General features: G+C 55.6%; 1 protein-coding gene across 6 annotated transcripts in view; it reads left to right on the forward strand.

Annotated features, from left to right (window-relative positions):
• The window catches only part of DIDO1 (death inducer-obliterator 1), a 50,746-nt gene that overhangs the window by 21,835 nt on the left and 11,076 nt on the right, over nucleotides 1–17,835 (forward strand). For all 6 annotated transcript variants that reach the window (XM_047854507.1, XM_047854512.1, XM_047854509.1 and 3 more), the window contains 11 exons: nucleotides 1,469–1,681; nucleotides 2,500–2,710; nucleotides 11,280–11,754; nucleotides 11,876–12,035; nucleotides 13,265–13,381; nucleotides 13,505–13,609; nucleotides 13,788–13,923; nucleotides 14,178–14,706; nucleotides 15,125–15,278; nucleotides 15,986–16,075; nucleotides 16,890–17,085. In XM_047854507.1, the coding sequence (XP_047710463.1) occupies nucleotides 1,469–1,681; nucleotides 2,500–2,710; nucleotides 11,280–11,754; nucleotides 11,876–12,035; nucleotides 13,265–13,381; nucleotides 13,505–13,609; nucleotides 13,788–13,923; nucleotides 14,178–14,706; nucleotides 15,125–15,278; nucleotides 15,986–16,075; nucleotides 16,890–17,085 (2,386 nt within the window). The remainder of the gene's footprint in view (nucleotides 1–1,468; nucleotides 1,682–2,499; nucleotides 2,711–11,279; nucleotides 11,755–11,875; nucleotides 12,036–13,264; nucleotides 13,382–13,504; nucleotides 13,610–13,787; nucleotides 13,924–14,177; nucleotides 14,707–15,124; nucleotides 15,279–15,985; nucleotides 16,076–16,889; nucleotides 17,086–17,835) is intronic.

Here is a 17,835-nt window from a genome sequence, read left to right on the forward strand (position 1 = left end):
GGCATGCAGAAGCCGTGAGGGCCGTGGGAGCCTCGAGGTAAAAGTGCCGTGAGGTCTGGGCCAATTAAGGGTGGCCAGCAAGGAGTGCCAGGACGTACTGAGTGGGGGTGTGATGCTCACTGTTCATATCATGTTCGGTCATTAAGGAAAATTCATGGAGGGGCGCCTGGGTGGCTCAGTCGGTTGAGCGTCCGACTTCGACTCAGGTCATGATCTCACAGTTCGTGGGTTCAAGCCCTGCATCAGGCTCTGTGCTGACAGCCTGGAGACTGTTCCGGATCCTGTGTCTCCCTCCCTCTCTCTCTCTGTCTCTCCCCCAACTCGTGCTCTGTCTCTCAAAAATGAATAAACGTCAAAAAAAGTTAAAAAAAAAAAATTCATGGAATTGGAAATTAACGGGAAAAGTCACCTTAATTTCACGTCTTTATTGTTGATCTGAGGTTATACAGGCTTAATTTTATTCTTGGTTAAACTTGGATTTTGTGGAAGAAAAACAATCTCAGAATACGTTAATTGGAGAAGTAAGATTTTGCTCAAGTACACTTGAGGGATAGGTTCATGTGTATTTTAGTCTTGACCACCAAAAAAAAAACCCCACACGTTGGCAAATGTTAACAAGTGCACGGGGTGAGATCTCGTGGTAGGTGAGGTCCCTCTTGCTTGCCTAGCGAGTGACCACAGTCTTAGTGGCCTTGCACAGCATGATTTATCAGCTCAGTTTCTGTGGGTCAGCAGCCTCTGCACAGGGTCGTAAGAGACTGCACCCCAGGTGCCGCTGCAGGCTGGGGTCTCGTTGGAGGCTCGGCTGGGGAGAGACCCGCCTCTGAAAGACTCCCAACGGTTTTGTGTCTAAATGTGCCCTGTGCGGTGTCTATGGCACAGTGGTACTAAAAGTCATTCGTTGTTTCTCGGAGATTCAAATTGAGTTGGGTGTTGTGCATTCCATCTGGCAGCCTCCCCCTCAGAACCTGGCCGTGGGGGCTCCCGCACAGGACCGCTTGCTTTTTGAAAACCTGCAGTGGGGTCTTCTCTCTGCTGCAAGGCCCGGTCCCTCTTTTATGGTTTTCACTTGACTAAGCCAGGCCCTTTCAGTTATTCAGAAGAGTCTCATTTGGGATCTCAAGTACATCAGCGAAATCTCTTCCTGTCTGCCTTGTAATGGAACCTAATTATGGGTGTGAAATCCCATTGTGTTCAGAGGTCCACAGAGGCCGTGCACCAGGGCAGAGTCCCGGGGTCCCCTTCGAGTCCTGCCTGCCACGGGTGGCATGAGGGGTAGTTACTGTAAGCGCCTAGCCAAGGGACAGATGGTCCGGGCGCTTTGGATAAACGGAGATGTGTTTTCGTTCTTACCAGAAACATAGTGCCTCCGTTAAAAATCGTGACGTCGCTACTAGTAAGTGGTTCCCAAAGCACTGTAACCGCTAAAACGGGTGAGCACGCTGAAGCCCTGTGTTTCATCCTGCAGGTGGTAGAGGCTCCTGGTGCCTCAAACTGTATCGGCCCCGGGTGCTCGAACGTGGCGCAGCCTGACTCAGTTTACTGCAGCAGCGACTGTATTCTGAAACACGCCGCAGCTACCATGAAATCTCTAAGCGCGGGTAAAGAACAAAAACCAAAACCTAAAGACAAGACCAAGATGAAGCCAGAAAAGCTCATTCTCCCGAAATGTAGCGTCCAGGTAAGTTGACCGAGACCAGCCCTGTGAGTCGTTGACATGAGAAGCGGGTGGCAGGCGGGCACCTTCGGTGGCCTTTGTGGCCTGGCTGGGCCCGCGCCCCTCCACAGCGCTCCTGTCAGAGTCACACATGCGCACGTCTTCTGTCCGCCCTCTCGGTGAGGGCGTCACACTCGCGCGGGAGAAGAGCTGGGCCCCGGCAGAGCGTGTGCACCTTGCACTCACAATGAGGTGGCGTGGTCCCCTGCGGCCAGACTGGGCCGCACTTGAAGACCTGCCACGTGGAACTGTTCTGTGCTGCATGTGATCGGGGAAGAACCCGGGATGCTTTAAGGTCACGGGCACTTGTTTTACCAGGAAGCCCTTGACCAGCGTTTGAGCTCAGCTTGGCTTGGCTGTTTCAGTCCCGTTACGTCTGTGACAAGCAGGGTGTCGGTGGTGCTCTTTGGGGGAGTTGTTCTTAAATGCTGCTCAGCCTTTAGATGGCTTAAATTTTAAAGCTGGTGATTTTGAATCCCAGGCTCCCCAGAGCAGCACTTGCTGCTGTGCACAGGGCCGTGGCAACAACGCCGAGCGCCCAGCCCAGGAGGCGGGACGCCACTTTCCTCCACGTCCCGGCGTCCACAGGGCTTACCCAACACGTTGTCACCCAGGTCCTCCTTCGTGTCCATCACTCCCCAGGGGCCTGCACCTCGCTCAGGGTGGCGAGGGGCTTCAAACGACCCCAACCATAGAGCGTATCGTGCCTTTCGTCGTGAAGCGCGGCGAGCAAAGGCTCTTCTCTGACCTCCGTAATGATTGGGGTTTTGCTGGTTATCCAGGCAGGCGTGCGAATCTCTTCTGTGCATAAGAGACCAGCTCCAGACAAGAAAGAAAACATAGCGAAGAAGGCGACAGTGGCCCCTTCGAGGAGCGAGGTGTTCGTGAAGGAAGCGACCTGTGAGGGCACGCCGTCCTGGGCAAGCGACCACAATTACAATGCAGTAAAGCCAGAACAGACTGCTGCCCCCTGGCCACCACTGTTGTATAAATGTATGTATCACCTAGGGGTAGCGTCTGGACCCTTCCCGGTCTTTCTGGACAGCCAGCACTTGGGCCTGTCCAGAACTAGGAGCTTTAGCCACGTTTAATGGTGCACCTTCAAAGATCGGAGCAGATTTCCGAGTCCGGGATGCCTCCAGCCCCGTGCACCTCCTCAGTGTGTTGGCGCTTCCTGTCAGTTACAAACCTCAAAAAGCTGTACAAACCTCATTGCTAAATTTAGTCTCACCTGGCGATCTAGGTCTTTAATCTCTTTCATTTTTATTGTCGGGCTCTGGTAAGTATCCGTGGTCTCCAGCGAGGTCTCACTGAGGGGCTGCGCTTCCGGCACTCAGGCCCCACCAGTCCGGGGGCCTCCGCCTCCTCTCCGCGCAGAGGCGCGGGGAGGCCTCTGCGGGCAGTGCTGCACCGGATGCTCAACTAAAGTAGGATTTTCAGGAGTTCAGTCAGTTTGGATCCAGCAGGAATTTTTTTCATGTCTGATTCAAATACTACACAAACACACACACACACACACACACACACACACACACACTCCAGCTTTGAAGGCTGTTTACCGCTGCTCCATATGCTCTAAGGTAAGTGAGCGTGCGGCCTGACCCTTGGAGCAGCGCCCCCGGTGGAGGGGGAGTGCCGCGCTCCCTGGTGCCCGACTCCTCTCCGGGGGCGTGCGCTGTCGGGTGGGGCCCTCAGCCTCGGACAGGCGCCCTGGGCCAGAGCGTGCAGTGGGGTCCTTTCTGTTCGCTCATTTCTCAGTCAGGCGCTCCAAAATTCTGGAAACTTAAATTGATCCATAGGGCACAGTGTACTCCATTACTAAGATTCTTTTTGTTCCGCTTTAATTTATGTTCTTTTATATTGTTTTGTGCTTCTTACAAAAATTCCAAAATACTGAGTAGTCTTAAATTCCAAGAGCGTAGACTGCGTGCTGCATTCTCCTGAGCGCAGGAGCTGGGTGCTCCTGTAGGTCATTGCTAGAGCCCGTGTGGTCGGGAATGTGTAACTACTCACTCAGAGAATGTAAGTGACCTGAGACCTACGGAATTACAAGGCAGTACTAGGTGGGTGGGGAGGGGGAGTTAGGAGTGAGCTATTAAATTACAGGATTAACCGATTGCTGTGTTAAAATGAGTCTCTGATACACCTTAGGTTGTTGAGCTGAGAACTTCGTTGCTCGCGACCTGTCTCAGATTTTCAGCAGAATAGCACTTTTGCAGACCTCACGCACGTCCCCGCAAATGAGCATCACTGAGCATCACGGATGAATGGGGGGGGGGGAGGGAGCGGTGCAGGAGCAGTCACTTTGGAACACTGTGCCACAGTGCTCAGAGTTGGTCACGGGCACGTGACAGGACAAAGGAAACCGGGAGTCACCCCGGAAGCCCTGGCCGGCTGCAGTACAGTTCCATCTCTGTCGACCAGACCTGGAAAAGCTGCCGTGAGGCTCCCCGTGCGCGTGGGGGTGGAGGAGTGCTGGGCGAGGACGGTGGGCACACGGGGTAGGGAGTCCAGGAGGAGGCCCCCTGCTCTGCCCCTCTCACCTCCACCTGCTGCTCTCCCTCTCTCACCTCTACTTCTCTGCCCCTCTCACCTCTGCCTGCTTCCTCTGCACATCAGCCCCCCCGCTGAGGCCCGAGCTGCTTCAGCTGACAGGGGACAGATGAGTGACTGCTGGCCTTTCTCAGCACACTCACATCTCAAAATTAAAGCTGATGGATAGCCGCCATTTATGGAATGCGTAAGGGACACATTTTTGAGCTAGTTGCTTCTCATCCCTTTTTGTTGCGCCAGAAATGTCATCTTCCGGTCATTAGTAAAATACCCGACTTCGGTCTCGGTGAGTAGCAGTTGTGTCTCTGCCTCTCTCCCCGCAAACTATCACCTCACAGTTGGGGTCGCAGGCAGCCTGCACACACACAGCAGAACCCTGCGTCCCCACGGCGACCACCCCCTTCCTTTCTGGCTGGCCGCAGAGTACTCTCCTGGGTTAGGGTCCAGCTGGCGTTGGGACAGTGGTTAGGAGGAGGCATTCCCACGTTGACCTGGGTACGTGTCAAGTCTGTGGGCAAATTGCCACCCAACCTGTCTTGCCTACTGTTGAGGGAACAACACTCTGACCCCGGAGGTGCCCCGGGCTTCCCTCTCCTTCCCAGGCTGCTGGTGCTGACCTTGGGTTGTGGGTGTGGGGCAGCCGTGAACATGGGTGCAGGGAGACCTCCCATCAAACAGGGAAGGACTCAGAAGCTCTTCCTGCTTCTCACAGAAACATCAGCAGGGGTGATGCAATTCACATACCATTGTTCCTCTGACTCGTTTTTCTGTTTTTGAGGATTTCTGTACAGTTTAACTTCTAGAAGCAATTGCCACTTTATTTCTTCACTCAAGTCATGGTACTCCTTTGTTTTGATAACCTTATTTTTTTCTGTTCTTTTTCACTATTGGGTCAACCTCCTGTTAAGGCATGAAGAGGGCTGAAAACTTTTTTCTAAGATGCCCCTGATTTATCAGAGTTCAGAAGTGAAGTGGAATTCTGATATCCATATGCACCATTCCTGGTACCTTGGATCCCCTATGTGGGCTCATTAGGGGACTTCAAACACTGGGGTTCTGAACAGATTTTGACTGGAAAATGGGATTTCTGCGGTTTCATCTAGTTGAGAAGTAGAATGGACACCCTAGCAACCTCTCCACCCAAGCTCAGATGTCTTAAAACCGCTCACACAGATAGAAGCATCTCCTCGCTAAGTGCCGGGCACACCTCACTGTCCACCTGCTTACAAAATGGATCAAGGAGAACGTGGATTTTCACGAGGATAACTAGGGGTGTGGGCTCCGGAGGCGTGCTTAGGAGCCCTAAATTTCCTATAACAAATATGGGGGGGGGGGCACTAGGACCCAGGAATACTTTGTAGAAATGGAAATCCTTGGGTTCTGCCAGTTGCGGGAGCCATTTTTATCAGTCCGTTCCAGAATGGTCCTTGGCAATAAAATGTGGTTGGAGACCAATCAGACCTGGTACATCTGAACCAATTAGAGAAGTCAAAACTTGTACTGGTAAAAGATTTGGCTTGGCGAGTCTTTGACGTTATCCATGCAGCTGGAGTTTTCTGGGTTCTCAGGTGATAGTCTTCTGGCATTTAAGCAGTTTTACTTTTCACAAGCTTAAAACTAGCAAGACAGGTCAGGGAAAGGTTTCACATGCCCATCAACTTAACACTCGAGAGGAAACCTTCTGTAGCTCCCAGTGCCGCCCCCTGAGTAGTTGTGCTACAGTCCCTGGCAGGTGGGGGGTGCTAGGCCTCACTCAGGCCAGTGACTTTGGGGAGCTGCGAACCTGCTCTGTTACGTAAAGACAGGCTGCAGGAGAGTCCGTCTGCGGGCATCGGTGTCCCGGAGTCCACGGGTCCCTTCGACGGCGCTGCTGTAGTCCCACCAGTGCAGCACAGGGAATTCAGGGCTGTCTGCATAAAGTAGGACGTTCTTGATTATATGTGTGCGACGCGTCCCTGTGCACATAGCTGTATTCTTTGCTTCAGTAAACCGAAGAAGCTTTGCTGAGAGGAGGCTGGGCCCTCCACTAGTGGCGAGAGCCTGGAGAAGCTCAGCCGGGAGCACACAGAGGTAACTGCGGCAGGGCCCTGACTCTGGTCTGCACGGGGCCAGCAGCCTGGTGGTTTCTGCTCAACGGGGCCCTTTGGGAGGAGGGATGGACAGAGAAAGGTCAGCGGGCTCTCCTAATGTGGCTCAGGCCCCTAGTGTGTTGGGTGAACTAGTAAACCATTTTGGGCACAGATGATCCTGCTTACGATCACCCCTGGTGGGAGCTGCGGTCATGCCTGTCAGCCAGTTCAGAGCTCTGAGTCCCACGGGAGCCTCGGGCCCTGTGTCCAGTCCTGCATTGGCCGTGGGCCACTCCCCCGATGGCAGCTATGTCGTCAGGAAGGGCGAGGCGCCCATCTCCCCACGAGACCTTGGTCCCGTCTCTTCCAAGTGGTTCATGCTGGAGGACAGTCACTGGTTCTTTTCTGGATTACCCATCCAATATGAAGGAGCTTCGGGGTTGATTTTCAAAGTACTGGACGTGAAACTTAAAATGAGGGAGAGTGACTTCCTTCCAGGCGTATTCCGCAAGTTTCTCGCAGAGTTCTGCGCGCCTCTCTGTTAAGGCGGAAGTCACTCGAATATGGGACGTCAGTAAGAAAAGCCTTGTGAAGCCCTGACCGTGACAATCTGGGGGTCTTCATAATGACCTCCTGAAGATGGTGTCTAGTCCGAGCAGCATCGGGGTGCAGCTTACGCTTGCTTGAGTGTTCATCAGGAGGTGATACGTGCTTTCTGATAGAAAAGCAAGTTGGTACTTTATTGTGCTTCTCGAAGAAAAATGCACTTTCAAGCGTTTAAGCAAAGGCACGAGAGCAAACTGGTTTTGTCTTGCTCTGGTTCACTTCACTTTTCACACCAGGATAAGTCCTGGCCGTCAGAGGTGGGAAACACGGGGCCGCCCGGCCCGCCCGGCCCTGTGCCTTCCCTTCCTGTGGTGGAGCCCACGGGGCAGGGTGGCCTGGCTCTCAGCTGAGGGGCACAATTGGGGCCGGCGGGGTGGGAGCAGGGGCTGGGATCCTGAGCCAGTGGGCGGGTCTGCGAGGGGCACGTGGTCTCTCACTTGGGGCCTTGGGGGACCTACCTGCCCCGAGGAGCCCGCCCGCCGGCGCCTAACGCCCTGAAGCACTGTTTTCTTTCTTTGGCTTTTATAGCCGGTCACCCGAGGCGGGTGTGCCTGAGTTTCATGTTGGGGAGTTTTTAGGGTAAACTGGTACTAGTTCGGGCAGGACCAGAAGCACAAAAGCTTTAGAGCGATTTGCAGCCGCACTGAGGGTTCGTCACCGGTTCCCGTGAAGGGCAGTCCCTAGACGTGTCTGGGGCCGCCGGGCCGTGCGGGGCGGGAGCTTCACCTGAGCGGCTGCCACTTCCTCTGCTGCAGCCCGGGGCTCCCGACTCCGCTGAGGCCCGCCAGTGCCACCCAGTGGCCAGCGATGCCGCGGCACCGCTACCGCCTGGCACTGTGACAGGCTCCGATCCGGGCGTGCACACTGGCCTGGCCTGCCATGCCCTCTTGCTAGGCTTTGCCCGAAAGCGCTCATCTCTGTCACCGACAAGCGGCCCGATCTGGCAGAAACCGCTCCATCTGGGCCGATGGCCTGACCCCTCGGGAGCGGGCCTTCCTCTGGCTGCTAGAGTCCCGGCGAGCCCCTTAAGTCCTGCCTGGCCCGGCGTTCCCCGCGAGCGGGCCCCAGGGTGTGGGCATTGAGGGAGCCTTCGCTGCCAGAGTGGCACAGGCTCGGCATGCTCCCGCCGGGCGGTCTCCCTCCAGTAGGCCGGGCAGCCTCCGGCGGGGAGTGCAGGCACCTCGCCTTGGCGGACCCGAGCGTCCTTCAGTGCTTGGGGCCAATCGACGGTCCCCTGAAGCTGCCCTTGGGTGGCTGTCTAGAATAACGTTTTTTTGGTTGGCTGTATACAGATATTCCTCGCTCTTCTGGAAACTTATACACGGCATCCTACGTTTAGTGAATCTGGATAAAGAGTCTGCAAACTTGATTTTAGCTCTGCTCAAAAATAGAGATTCTCTCACTGCGACAGCATTCCGGTGCCGTGCAGGGCCAGTCACTCCGGCAGCAGCCAACGCGGGCCCAGCTGGCAGGGGGACCAAATGCAGCGGGGTCTGCCGTGCTTGCCGGATAGAAGCATGGTGAACGTTTTCAGCCTGTCAGAGTGGAAGATGGGCGTGTCCGATGCACTGGTGGCGTCCCACCAGTTTCAGAACGTCGTACTAATAATCTGCTTTTTTATCTAATTGTCATACCTCTTTACATACTCCCTCGAGCCTAGATGAGGGATGACAGAAGCTGATCTTAAAGAGGTAGCAACCGGTTCTATAAAATAGCAGCATGGTGAACAAGGAAAGCCACCCTCTGCTTTTTAAATAGATTGTGTTCATTTACCACCGAAGCGTTCTTGGGTAATAGGTCACTTTAATCCTACGTATTGGGAATGTCCTAAAAATGATGTTGACTTGGCGTTTTGCTGAATGAGAAAACAGGTCAGACAAGTGGAAGTATTGATTTTAGGTTCTGACCGGGACACTTTGGAGTAAGCGTTTTATTTTTTTATTTAAAAAAAATTTTTCTATGTTTATTTTGGAGAGAGAGAACGGGGGAGGAGCAGAGAGAGAGGGAGACACAGAATCCGAAGCAGGCTCCGGGCTCTCAGCCTGGAGCACACAGCCCGACGTGGGGCCTGAACTCACGAACCGTGAGATCATGACCTGAGCCGAAGTCGGACGCTTAACCACCGAGCCACCCAGGCGCCCCTGAAGTACGCGTTTTGAGAGTTCCAGTTTTTCACCTTAAGTGAAATGCAGCCACTCAAATGTCAAGTGACAAGATTTGCTTCTGGTGCCATCACACAGGTGTCCTGTATGCGACCAGCCTTCCCAGGGTGTCTGGAAGTGCCCTAGGCCAGCTTTCTAAGTGTGCTCCTAAAGTGGTCTTGGCAGAGTTTGTCTTCATGAAAGGCAGTGACAGAACCAGTTCTGGGCCTCAGTTGTCATGACGGCTGCTGGCGGCCAGGTGCCTGCCTCTGCTCAAGGTCCGTGTGCTGGGGGCCTTGCTTCTGTCCCTGTCCTTTGCTGGGCCGCCCTCCTCTTGCCCCCTGCTTCCTGCAAGAAAAGGGGCCGTCCGGCTGATTTCACCCCAAACTAGCAGCCCCTCCCCCCACCACCACCACCAGCAAGGTGGACCTTGTGGCCAAATCTGAGTTGCTGAAAATCTGTCTGAGTGTTGAGGTCCGGGACCCCTAAGGTCTGTGAACATGATGTGATGGGACTGGAGAAGTGTTATCTCGTCCCCATTATGTGCCCGCTTCTTACTTTGCAAGAAGTCATCGTTTCCGCGTGCTTTCTTGAAAAGTCCAGATCCCGAGGGCATGAGACATTTACGGGGGTGGCCGTTGGTGATGGCGGGCACAGGTGACGACAGGTGGGGTGGGGGTGGCGCACAGGCCACCTTGGGCGGGATGGGCGGGAGGCTCTGTGAGGTGAAAATACCGGCTGCGGAGTCCGAGTTGACAAACCCGGTGGCCAAGTACTTGTGAGGCTGGCTGGCCTGAGATTTGGATCCGTGCCGCACTTGGATACAGACTCGGTAGGATCCGGAAGTTTTGTTTATAAAGCGGAGAAGTTGAGGTCCCAGGCCCTCCAGTTCCCACTGCTGCACCGGCCCTGTCGGCTGCTGCAGGGAGGAGGCCCGTGAGAGCAGCGCACTGGCCCTCTGCCCACATGGCCGGGACCTGCGGCGGCCCGAGGGCCTCGTCTGCAGGTTGGGTCCTCTCCTCCCTCACCGGAGACTTTCTCCCTCGTGCCTTAGAACAGTAAGAGAAAGCAGTGGCGGACGGGTGACCCAAGATCGCTGGAGCGTATGTCGAAGCCACCCCCGCTCCCCCCATTTTAGTGTCTGAGAGGCAGTTTCTCCCGTGGTCCCTTGAGTGACTTAACCACCACCCTCGACAGCATCCCCACGCGGTATCCTGGCCATTTGGCTCCTCCAGACCCCTGTCTGTCACTCTACACTGCACCCACCAGGGGCCGTCCATGACCTTCCTTTTTGCGCTGCTCCCCGATCAGCTGTGTCCCTGGAGGGGCTGCGACACTGGCCCAGAACCGCCCCCCTTTCTTCCCTCACACCTTCACCCTGACGGTCTGATCACAATCAAGACCATCGGTTCTTTCCGTCCTTTCTCTCCCCCACCGACATGTGCCAGCATCACGTGAAGATTTTTGTGCAAGTGAAGAACTTTCCACATTATTTTAGCTTTCGACCACAGCCCTTGTTTGGATCAAAAGCGCTAATTTAGCGTCCTGCCCCATAATGGGGTACAAGCAGAAGACCGTGGGGACATCTGTCACACCGCCTCTCTTTGCACGTGGAGCAGCTGACCTTCCCTGTGCCGTGGGTCCCCTCAGCTTTCCCTCTTGCACTGATGCCCTCCTTTGCCCTTGACTGCTGTCCAGATTGGGGGGGGGGGGGACACCCGTGTGCGGCGCGGCCCCCAGCAGTGCAGCTCGCCCTACCGTAGCCCAAGGGCCGGCGAACATGCGTTTACAGAGAACGCGTCTGTCTGATTTCTACACTCGGGTTCACAAAAACATTACACTTGTCTGTGAAAGCGTTCTTCTGAATCTTTTTCTGATCCTGCAAAATTTGTCATTCAATTTTCAAGTTAGCGATTTAAATTAAGACTTTGGAAACTCAGGTTTGTTGCTTGAAGTGAAAGGTTTAACATAATAAGATAGCAGAACGTTATTTTCTGAAATACGGCGTGGCCACTTACAAATATTGCTGGCAACCCCTAACTAACACTCGTGAACTTCCTGATTGTAAGTTGCCGTCCCGGAGTAACGCGCGATAAACTTTGCTGGTTCCGGGGCGAGCGTGCTTTTTGAGTCGGGTGACCGCACAGCCACCTTCTCCCTGCCTCACTGAGCGTGTTCATGTCTCACTTGCAGCCATGAAGGAGGACAGGCGTGTGGAGGAGAAGACCGCAGTGGTGGCCGTTGGGCCGAAGAAGATGGCCCCTCCGGGCTCCTCAGCAGGCGGCAAACAACCTTCACCCAGAAACCTCCTGCCGAAGAAGTCCCCTCCCTTCGCAAACGCAGCAGCAGCCAAAGTGGCCAGCAAGAAGTCGCCGTCGGGCTTCAAGGGCACCATACCCAAGAGGCCGTGGCTCTCGGCTGCCCCGCCGGGTGGCGCCCCCACCGCCAAGCAGGCCAGGCTGGCGCCTGGGACTGCCACGTCCGCTTCCAAAAAGTCACCGGGCTCTGCCGCGTTGGCGGGGGCCCTCAGGAAGCCGGTGGCCACCTCCGGCCCCTTGGCTCCTCCGGCCCCAGGACGCCTGGGGACCTCGAGCCCTGCCCTGTCACAGCCAAATTCACAGATACGGCAGAACATAAGACGCTCCTTGAAGGAGATTTTGTGGAAAAGGTGGGCTGTCCTGCTTGATTTCTTGCTGTCGAAGTGGGTTCGGCCTGGTCGTTTTCACATTTCCACCCTTCGAGACCAGGCACAGGTGGGATTTACGCAGCTCTTCTCTTCCTGTTCCTAGAGTCAACGACAGTGATGACCTAATCATGACGGAAAACGAAGTAGGAAAAATTGCCCTCCATATTGAGAAAGAGCTGTTTAACTTGTTCCAAGTTACAGACAATCGCTACAAGAGTAAATACCGCAGCATCATGTTCAACCTCAAGGATCCCAAAAATCAGGTGTGTGCAGATGACCCGAGTGGGAACGTTCTGGCTTTCCGGGTTCTTTCAGCCACACTTCATAGTGAAAAGCTAGACACAGCACGCTGAAGAGCTGTCCTTTCCGTCGAAGTCGGAAGGACACGCCTTGTTGGTATAGAGAATTCCCGTTTGTCCTTCCCTCCCCTGCCTAACCTGGGGTCGGAGTCAGGGGTTCTTGCTGGTTCTCTGAAGTCCGTCCTCGTTTCACCAGATTGTTCTCTACACGTGGCTGTGTGGTTTCTATTGTTCCATTGGCTCCGGAGTAATATTGAGATTCTTTATCTTAGAGATACGGGTGTCTCCATCTTTGAGCTTCAGACAACTTTCTCTGCCTTGTTACTGTTCCATCAGTTGAGTCAGCCTGCTGATCTGGGTGTCCTTGAGCAGTAATGGGTCCTAAGCACGCCCTGCAGCGCTCCCCCCTCGGACAGGTGCTGTTCTCACTCAGGGAGTGGGGCAGAGTCCTGATGGCAACCTCTCGCAGTGAGGTTGAAACGGGAGTCACTCAGAAAGCATTGGCCACTCGCCTGGTGTGGTTTCCCCCAGCTCCTGCCCTCTGAGGCTCACCGTCTTCTGGCCTTCTCTCCAGATGTTCAGGAACAGACTCCCATACTCTCACCTCCCATCACACTGTAGTAACACTGTAGGGGGCGGGGGGTGGTGATTCCCACCTTTACTCCTAATCTGGTACCTTTTTTTTTTTTGGCTTTCTTTTTAAAGTTTATGTATTTACTTTGAGAGAGAGCATGAGTGGACAGGGGACAGGGGGGCGGGGAGAGAGAGAATCCCCGGTAGGGCTTGGTGCCGTGAGCGCGGAGCCCATTGCGGGGCTCGATCTCATGAACCATGAGATCACGACCTGAACCGACATCAAGAGTCGGACAGACGCTCGACCGACCGAGCCACCCCGTACCTTCTCGAGTTGGTTTTGTTTTCGGTGAGGTCTTTTTAGCAGAGTCAGTGCGGCATGGCCCCAGGGGCCACTACCTGGCACTGCCCGTCGGGGACAGCGTGGCATTTACCTTTGTGGGCTGCTGGGGAGCCGGGTGAGGTCAGGTCCCCTGCTGCGCTCAGTCCTTCGTCCTGTTGCCGCCGGGCCTCTGGCGAAAGTTCTCGCGCTGCTGGGTTTTTCTCGTATTCTCCCTAGTGTCTCAGAAGCGGACGCCAAAGTGTTTTTAAACGAGTGAACGAAGGGTGTTTGTTTACAGGGCCTCTTCCATCGTGTTCTGCGTGAGGAGATCTCTTTGGCAAAACTCGTGAGGATGAAGCCAGAAGAACTCGTGTCCAAAGAGCTGTCCACGTGGAGGGAGCGGCCGACAAAGCCTGTGAGTGCCAGCCGGTGAGGGGGCTCAGCGCCGGTGGCCTGGGTCCCCGGGGGCGGCTGCTGGGCGAGGCACGAGCGAGCCCTCCAGAGCAGGGCTTCAGGCTCTGTGTCCCTTTCGTGTCAGGCGATGGAGTCCAGAAATAAGCAGCACGGTGACAGTAAACAGACCACCGTTAAACGGGATGCTGTGCCCAACATGGAGGACTCGCCACCCGTGTCCGATTCAGACGTAAGCGTTTGGGGCTCCCGGGGTTTGCGAGGGTCGGGTAAAAGCCCCTCCGTTCCCAGGGGCTTCGGTGTCTGAATCGCCCGGCACGGTGCCGGCGGCCCTTCGTCACACGCGCTGTCCCGTGCCGGTGCCGCGGGATGGGCAGGAAGGGCTCAGGCGTCCACTCGTCGCCCCGCAGGAGCAGCAGGAGTCGGTGCGAGCCGTCCCCGAGCAGAGCGCCGCGCCCCTCCTTGACATCTTCAGCAGTATGTTGAAAGACACCACGAGTCAGCACCGGGCGCATCTGTTCGACCTGAACTGTAAAATTTGTACAGGTGAGCGTGGCTTGGGGCGTGAAACCTCGGAGCTGAGACTTCACTGGCTGTTGTTTGAAGTCGCTGTCCTCCTAATGGCAGTCGTACCCGACCCACGTGGAACAAGTTAGAAGACTGGGGTGGTTTTCTGAAGTTGTAGTGTCTGCCTCTACCTTCACGGCTTTTTCTTTTTCGTAAGAAATCATCTACTCGTGGGCAAGCTGTGCCCTCCAGTGTGTGGGATTCCTCATGAAGGCCTTCCCCATGTTCTTCAGGTCAGGTTCCATCATCGGAAGACGAACCGGCTCCAAAAAAGCAAAAGCTGTCCACTTCTAAGAAGGAAGAGTCGAGATCCAAGTATGACACCGCTCCTTCTGAGCCAGTTCTTAGCTCGGCTGATGACGCGGTTCCAGAAGCTCTGCCCGAAAGTGCCTCCGAGCCAGACCTGGACAGTGCTGCTTCGCACGCACACTTGGAAAGAAAGTATTTTCCTGTGCCGCCGGGAGACGGCCACCCAGAGCCTTCTGCCCTGGAAGGCCCCTCCTGCCCGGCCACCTGCGGGGGCCCAGTGCTCACCACGGTCACGGTGTCTGGCCGAGACCCCAGGACCGCGCCAGGCGGGTCGTGCACAGTCACGGCCCCTGCAGCAGCCCGCCCTGACGGCGCCCACCCAGCGGAATCCCGACAGGAGGTCCTGAAGCCTGCCGTGACCTCGGTGACAGTGCCCAAGTCCATACTGGCGAAGCCGTCCTCGTCCCCCGAGCCCAGATACCTCCTGCCGGTGCCACCGTCACCGCGCGTCAGGTGCGCTCTACACGTGGAGTCTGGACGAGCCATGAGTTGCGTTCCCTGTGGGTTAACAGAAGGACCAGAGGGGAGGGATCCCGGCGCTCAGCTCAGTCCGCTGTGCCTGGAATACGGCCATGCTTGGGTGCTTTGCACGGGCGGTAGGGGGCCTGCTTGTAGGCTGCCTGCTCGCCATTCTAAACCTGCGGCTCTTAAAACCCGAAACGTGATCTTGTGGTCATTCGGGTTTGTCGCCTCTTCGTTTTATTTTTTCTTGACCAGAATGCGTCACAGTTAAAAGTACTTGATTTGAAAAAAACTACCAAAACGAGCGGGAGCTTGCTCTTGCTGTTAATAATTGCCGAAGATGTCCATACTTGGAAAAGTTTTGTGCAGAAAGAAAGATTTCTCTCTCTTCTCTGATTTTGTCTTACAGCCTCTCCGAGTCAAGGTCCCCTCCGGAAGGAGATACGACCCTCTTTTTGTCTCGACTCAGCACCATTTGGAAAGGATTCATTAACATGCAGAGCGTAGCAAAATTTGTCACTAAGGCGTATCCCGTCTCAGGGTGCTGTGACTATCTCAGTGAGGTTAGAACCGGGAGAGGGAGAGCGAGAGAGCGAGCGTGTGCGCACAGGCGTACGTGCACGCGTCTTCTGTAGACGCCCTGACCCCACGTAGACTCCAGGGTGGCGGCCTTCCAGCAGCGTGTCCGGACGCATAAGCACGGGAGGCACGGGAGAGCCCGCTGTCACGAGTCAGCAGGTTAAGCAGTTTGGACGGTGGCAGGCACTGAGATGAGCAGTCGGGCATCCCGACATCGACGACGAAGCCGCCATCGTCTTCCCCCCTTTGTGCAGTGAGGGCGTTTACCCAGGGCGCGTGCTCCCAGCTGAAGGCGAGGTCGGGCACGCGTGAGTGTTGGTGTGCAGTAACACGCACAACAGCTCTGCTTTTACAGACTTAGTGCGAACAGCGCTAGGGTGTGCGACCTCCGCAAGTAGCCTAGTAAGTCGTTCTGGATCTTAGCTCGTGGCCGTACGCATACGTTCCCGAAAGATGACCTAAGAGTTTTGCAAAACGTAATCCTGTTTGGCTGGAGGCCATCATAGCACGTTTATGTTTGGTGACTCATAATCCTGGATGATAACCAAGCACCATCTAATACTGTTATGACCGTTTCCTTTGGAATGGTTGTTCCCGAGTCTCAGGTAGTTGGATGCCTCGAAATTACTGCATCAGTGTCTCCGGGTGCCGTGGGTTTACCGGTCATTTACGCCAAGTATGTTTTGTCTAGGACCTGCCAGACACGATTCACATTGGCGGAAGGATCGCGCCCAGGACGGTCTGGGATTATGTCGGCAAGCTCAAATCTTCTGTGTCTAAGGTACCTGCTTTAGTCTAATCTCTGCACCTGTGGAGGAAGGTGTGTGTTCAAATGCAACTTTCTCTTTCGCTTTTTATCTTGATGGGTCAGTACTTGAAATGTCGGCCTGTAAGTTACGAAGCGTTGCCAGGTAAACGTTTAAGATTATGTTTGTAGCTGGATAGCAGAGTGTGTTTGGGTGATACAGTGATGGCAGTTTTATTACGAGTGATTTTAATAACGCGTGCTGGTCGGTGTTAGAAATACAGGCGCCGTGTCTCCTCATTGTTTCTGTGACCGAGGAAGCCAGCGGGTGCTTTATGGTGACCCTGCTGGGGCTCGAGGCCTGGACTCCGGGGGGGCCTCGGTGCCGTGAGCCCCTGAGACGCGGCTGCTGCCGGGCTGCGTGCAGGGGAAAGGGCTGCCTTCCTCCTCAGGCTCCCCACGGGGCTCAGACCTTCTGGGCTCCTTGAGCCTTCCTGGCTCTCGTGTAGATCACACGGCCGGGTGATCGGGACCACTGTCCTCACAGCAGATGATGTGTCGGTGCGAGAACACCACGAGAGGGGCTGTTTCGAGGACGTGGGGCTACGAATAGGCGTGATCTTGAGATTCCTGCCGAGACCGGGGTTGGAATCCAGCAGCCTGATACCGGACACCGTGTCGTCCCTAGCACTTGTCCCAACGTGCGGGCCGGCAGGGCCGTGGGAACCAAGTCCAGGGAGCTCTTGTCCCTCTCCTGTGAGACTGCTGGTGAGGTGCAGGTGCAGGCTGAGCGCGGACGCCTTCTCCGGTAACCGCAGGCCAACGTGCTCTCGTCCTGTTTGTGCCGCAGGAGCTGTGTCTCATCCGCTTCCACCCCGCGACCGAGGAGGAGGAGGTGGCCTATATCTCTCTCTACTCCTATTTTAGCAGCCGCGGCCGCTTCGGTGTCGTAGCTAATAACAGCAGGCACGTCAAGGACCTCTACCTGATCCCGCTGAGCGCCAAGGACCCTATTCCATCCAAACTCTTGCCCTTTGAGGGACCAGGTAAGCGCCAGTTTTCTGAGTGGTGACACCTGATCCCACACGTCCCTTTCCCGCCAACACCACGTCCTCCCGAGCTGCTCACAGGCTTTGTAGCAGCAAGAGCGCTGAATGCAGGTGAAGCCGGGCTGAGCTATAGGACTCGGCCTCTGGGGTCCTGGGGATGGCGGGGTGCACCAGAAATACCCTCACCGTTGGCATGAACTGTCTTAGCAAGTGGCTCGCAGAGGGGAAAACCCCTGTCATGGCCTCGGGTCCATGGAAGCGCAGAAGAGCCGCAGAGGAAGGTAACCGTTGACGTGGGCTCGTGGGTGCTTGCGCTTTACCGACAGCTCAGAGCCGCGCACGCGCCAGGCAGGTTCCTCTCCTGCCTCCCAGGAGACGCAGGAGAGCAGCTCTGTCTGTCCGTTCCTTACAAAGTTCTGCTTTTGGAGGATTACTTGCAAATTAGTCTTAAGCAAAACACCCAACGATTCAGACTTGTCAAGGGGTTGAGGGCGATTCCAAGGGGCACCTCTTCTGGGAGGGGCACGTGACTAGCCGCACACTTGGCAGAAGGCGCCCACATTGAAGTGTCTCCTTGGCCATGAAGTCCCCAAAGGATTGAGAACGCCCGCAGGGCACCGTATCTGACGCACGGTGGGCTCTTTTTGAGGTGCTTTGTTCCGGAGGCAGCGGCCGAGCGCCGGGCCATTGCTGGCGCCGCCCGGACCTGGCACCTCCGTACCCTTGGCCCCGCCACTGGTCCTGGCA

This window comes from Prionailurus viverrinus, chromosome A3, assembly GCF_022837055.1.
Source record: "Prionailurus viverrinus isolate Anna chromosome A3, UM_Priviv_1.0, whole genome shotgun sequence".
NCBI classification, from domain to species: Eukaryota; Metazoa; Chordata; class Mammalia; order Carnivora; family Felidae; genus Prionailurus; species Prionailurus viverrinus.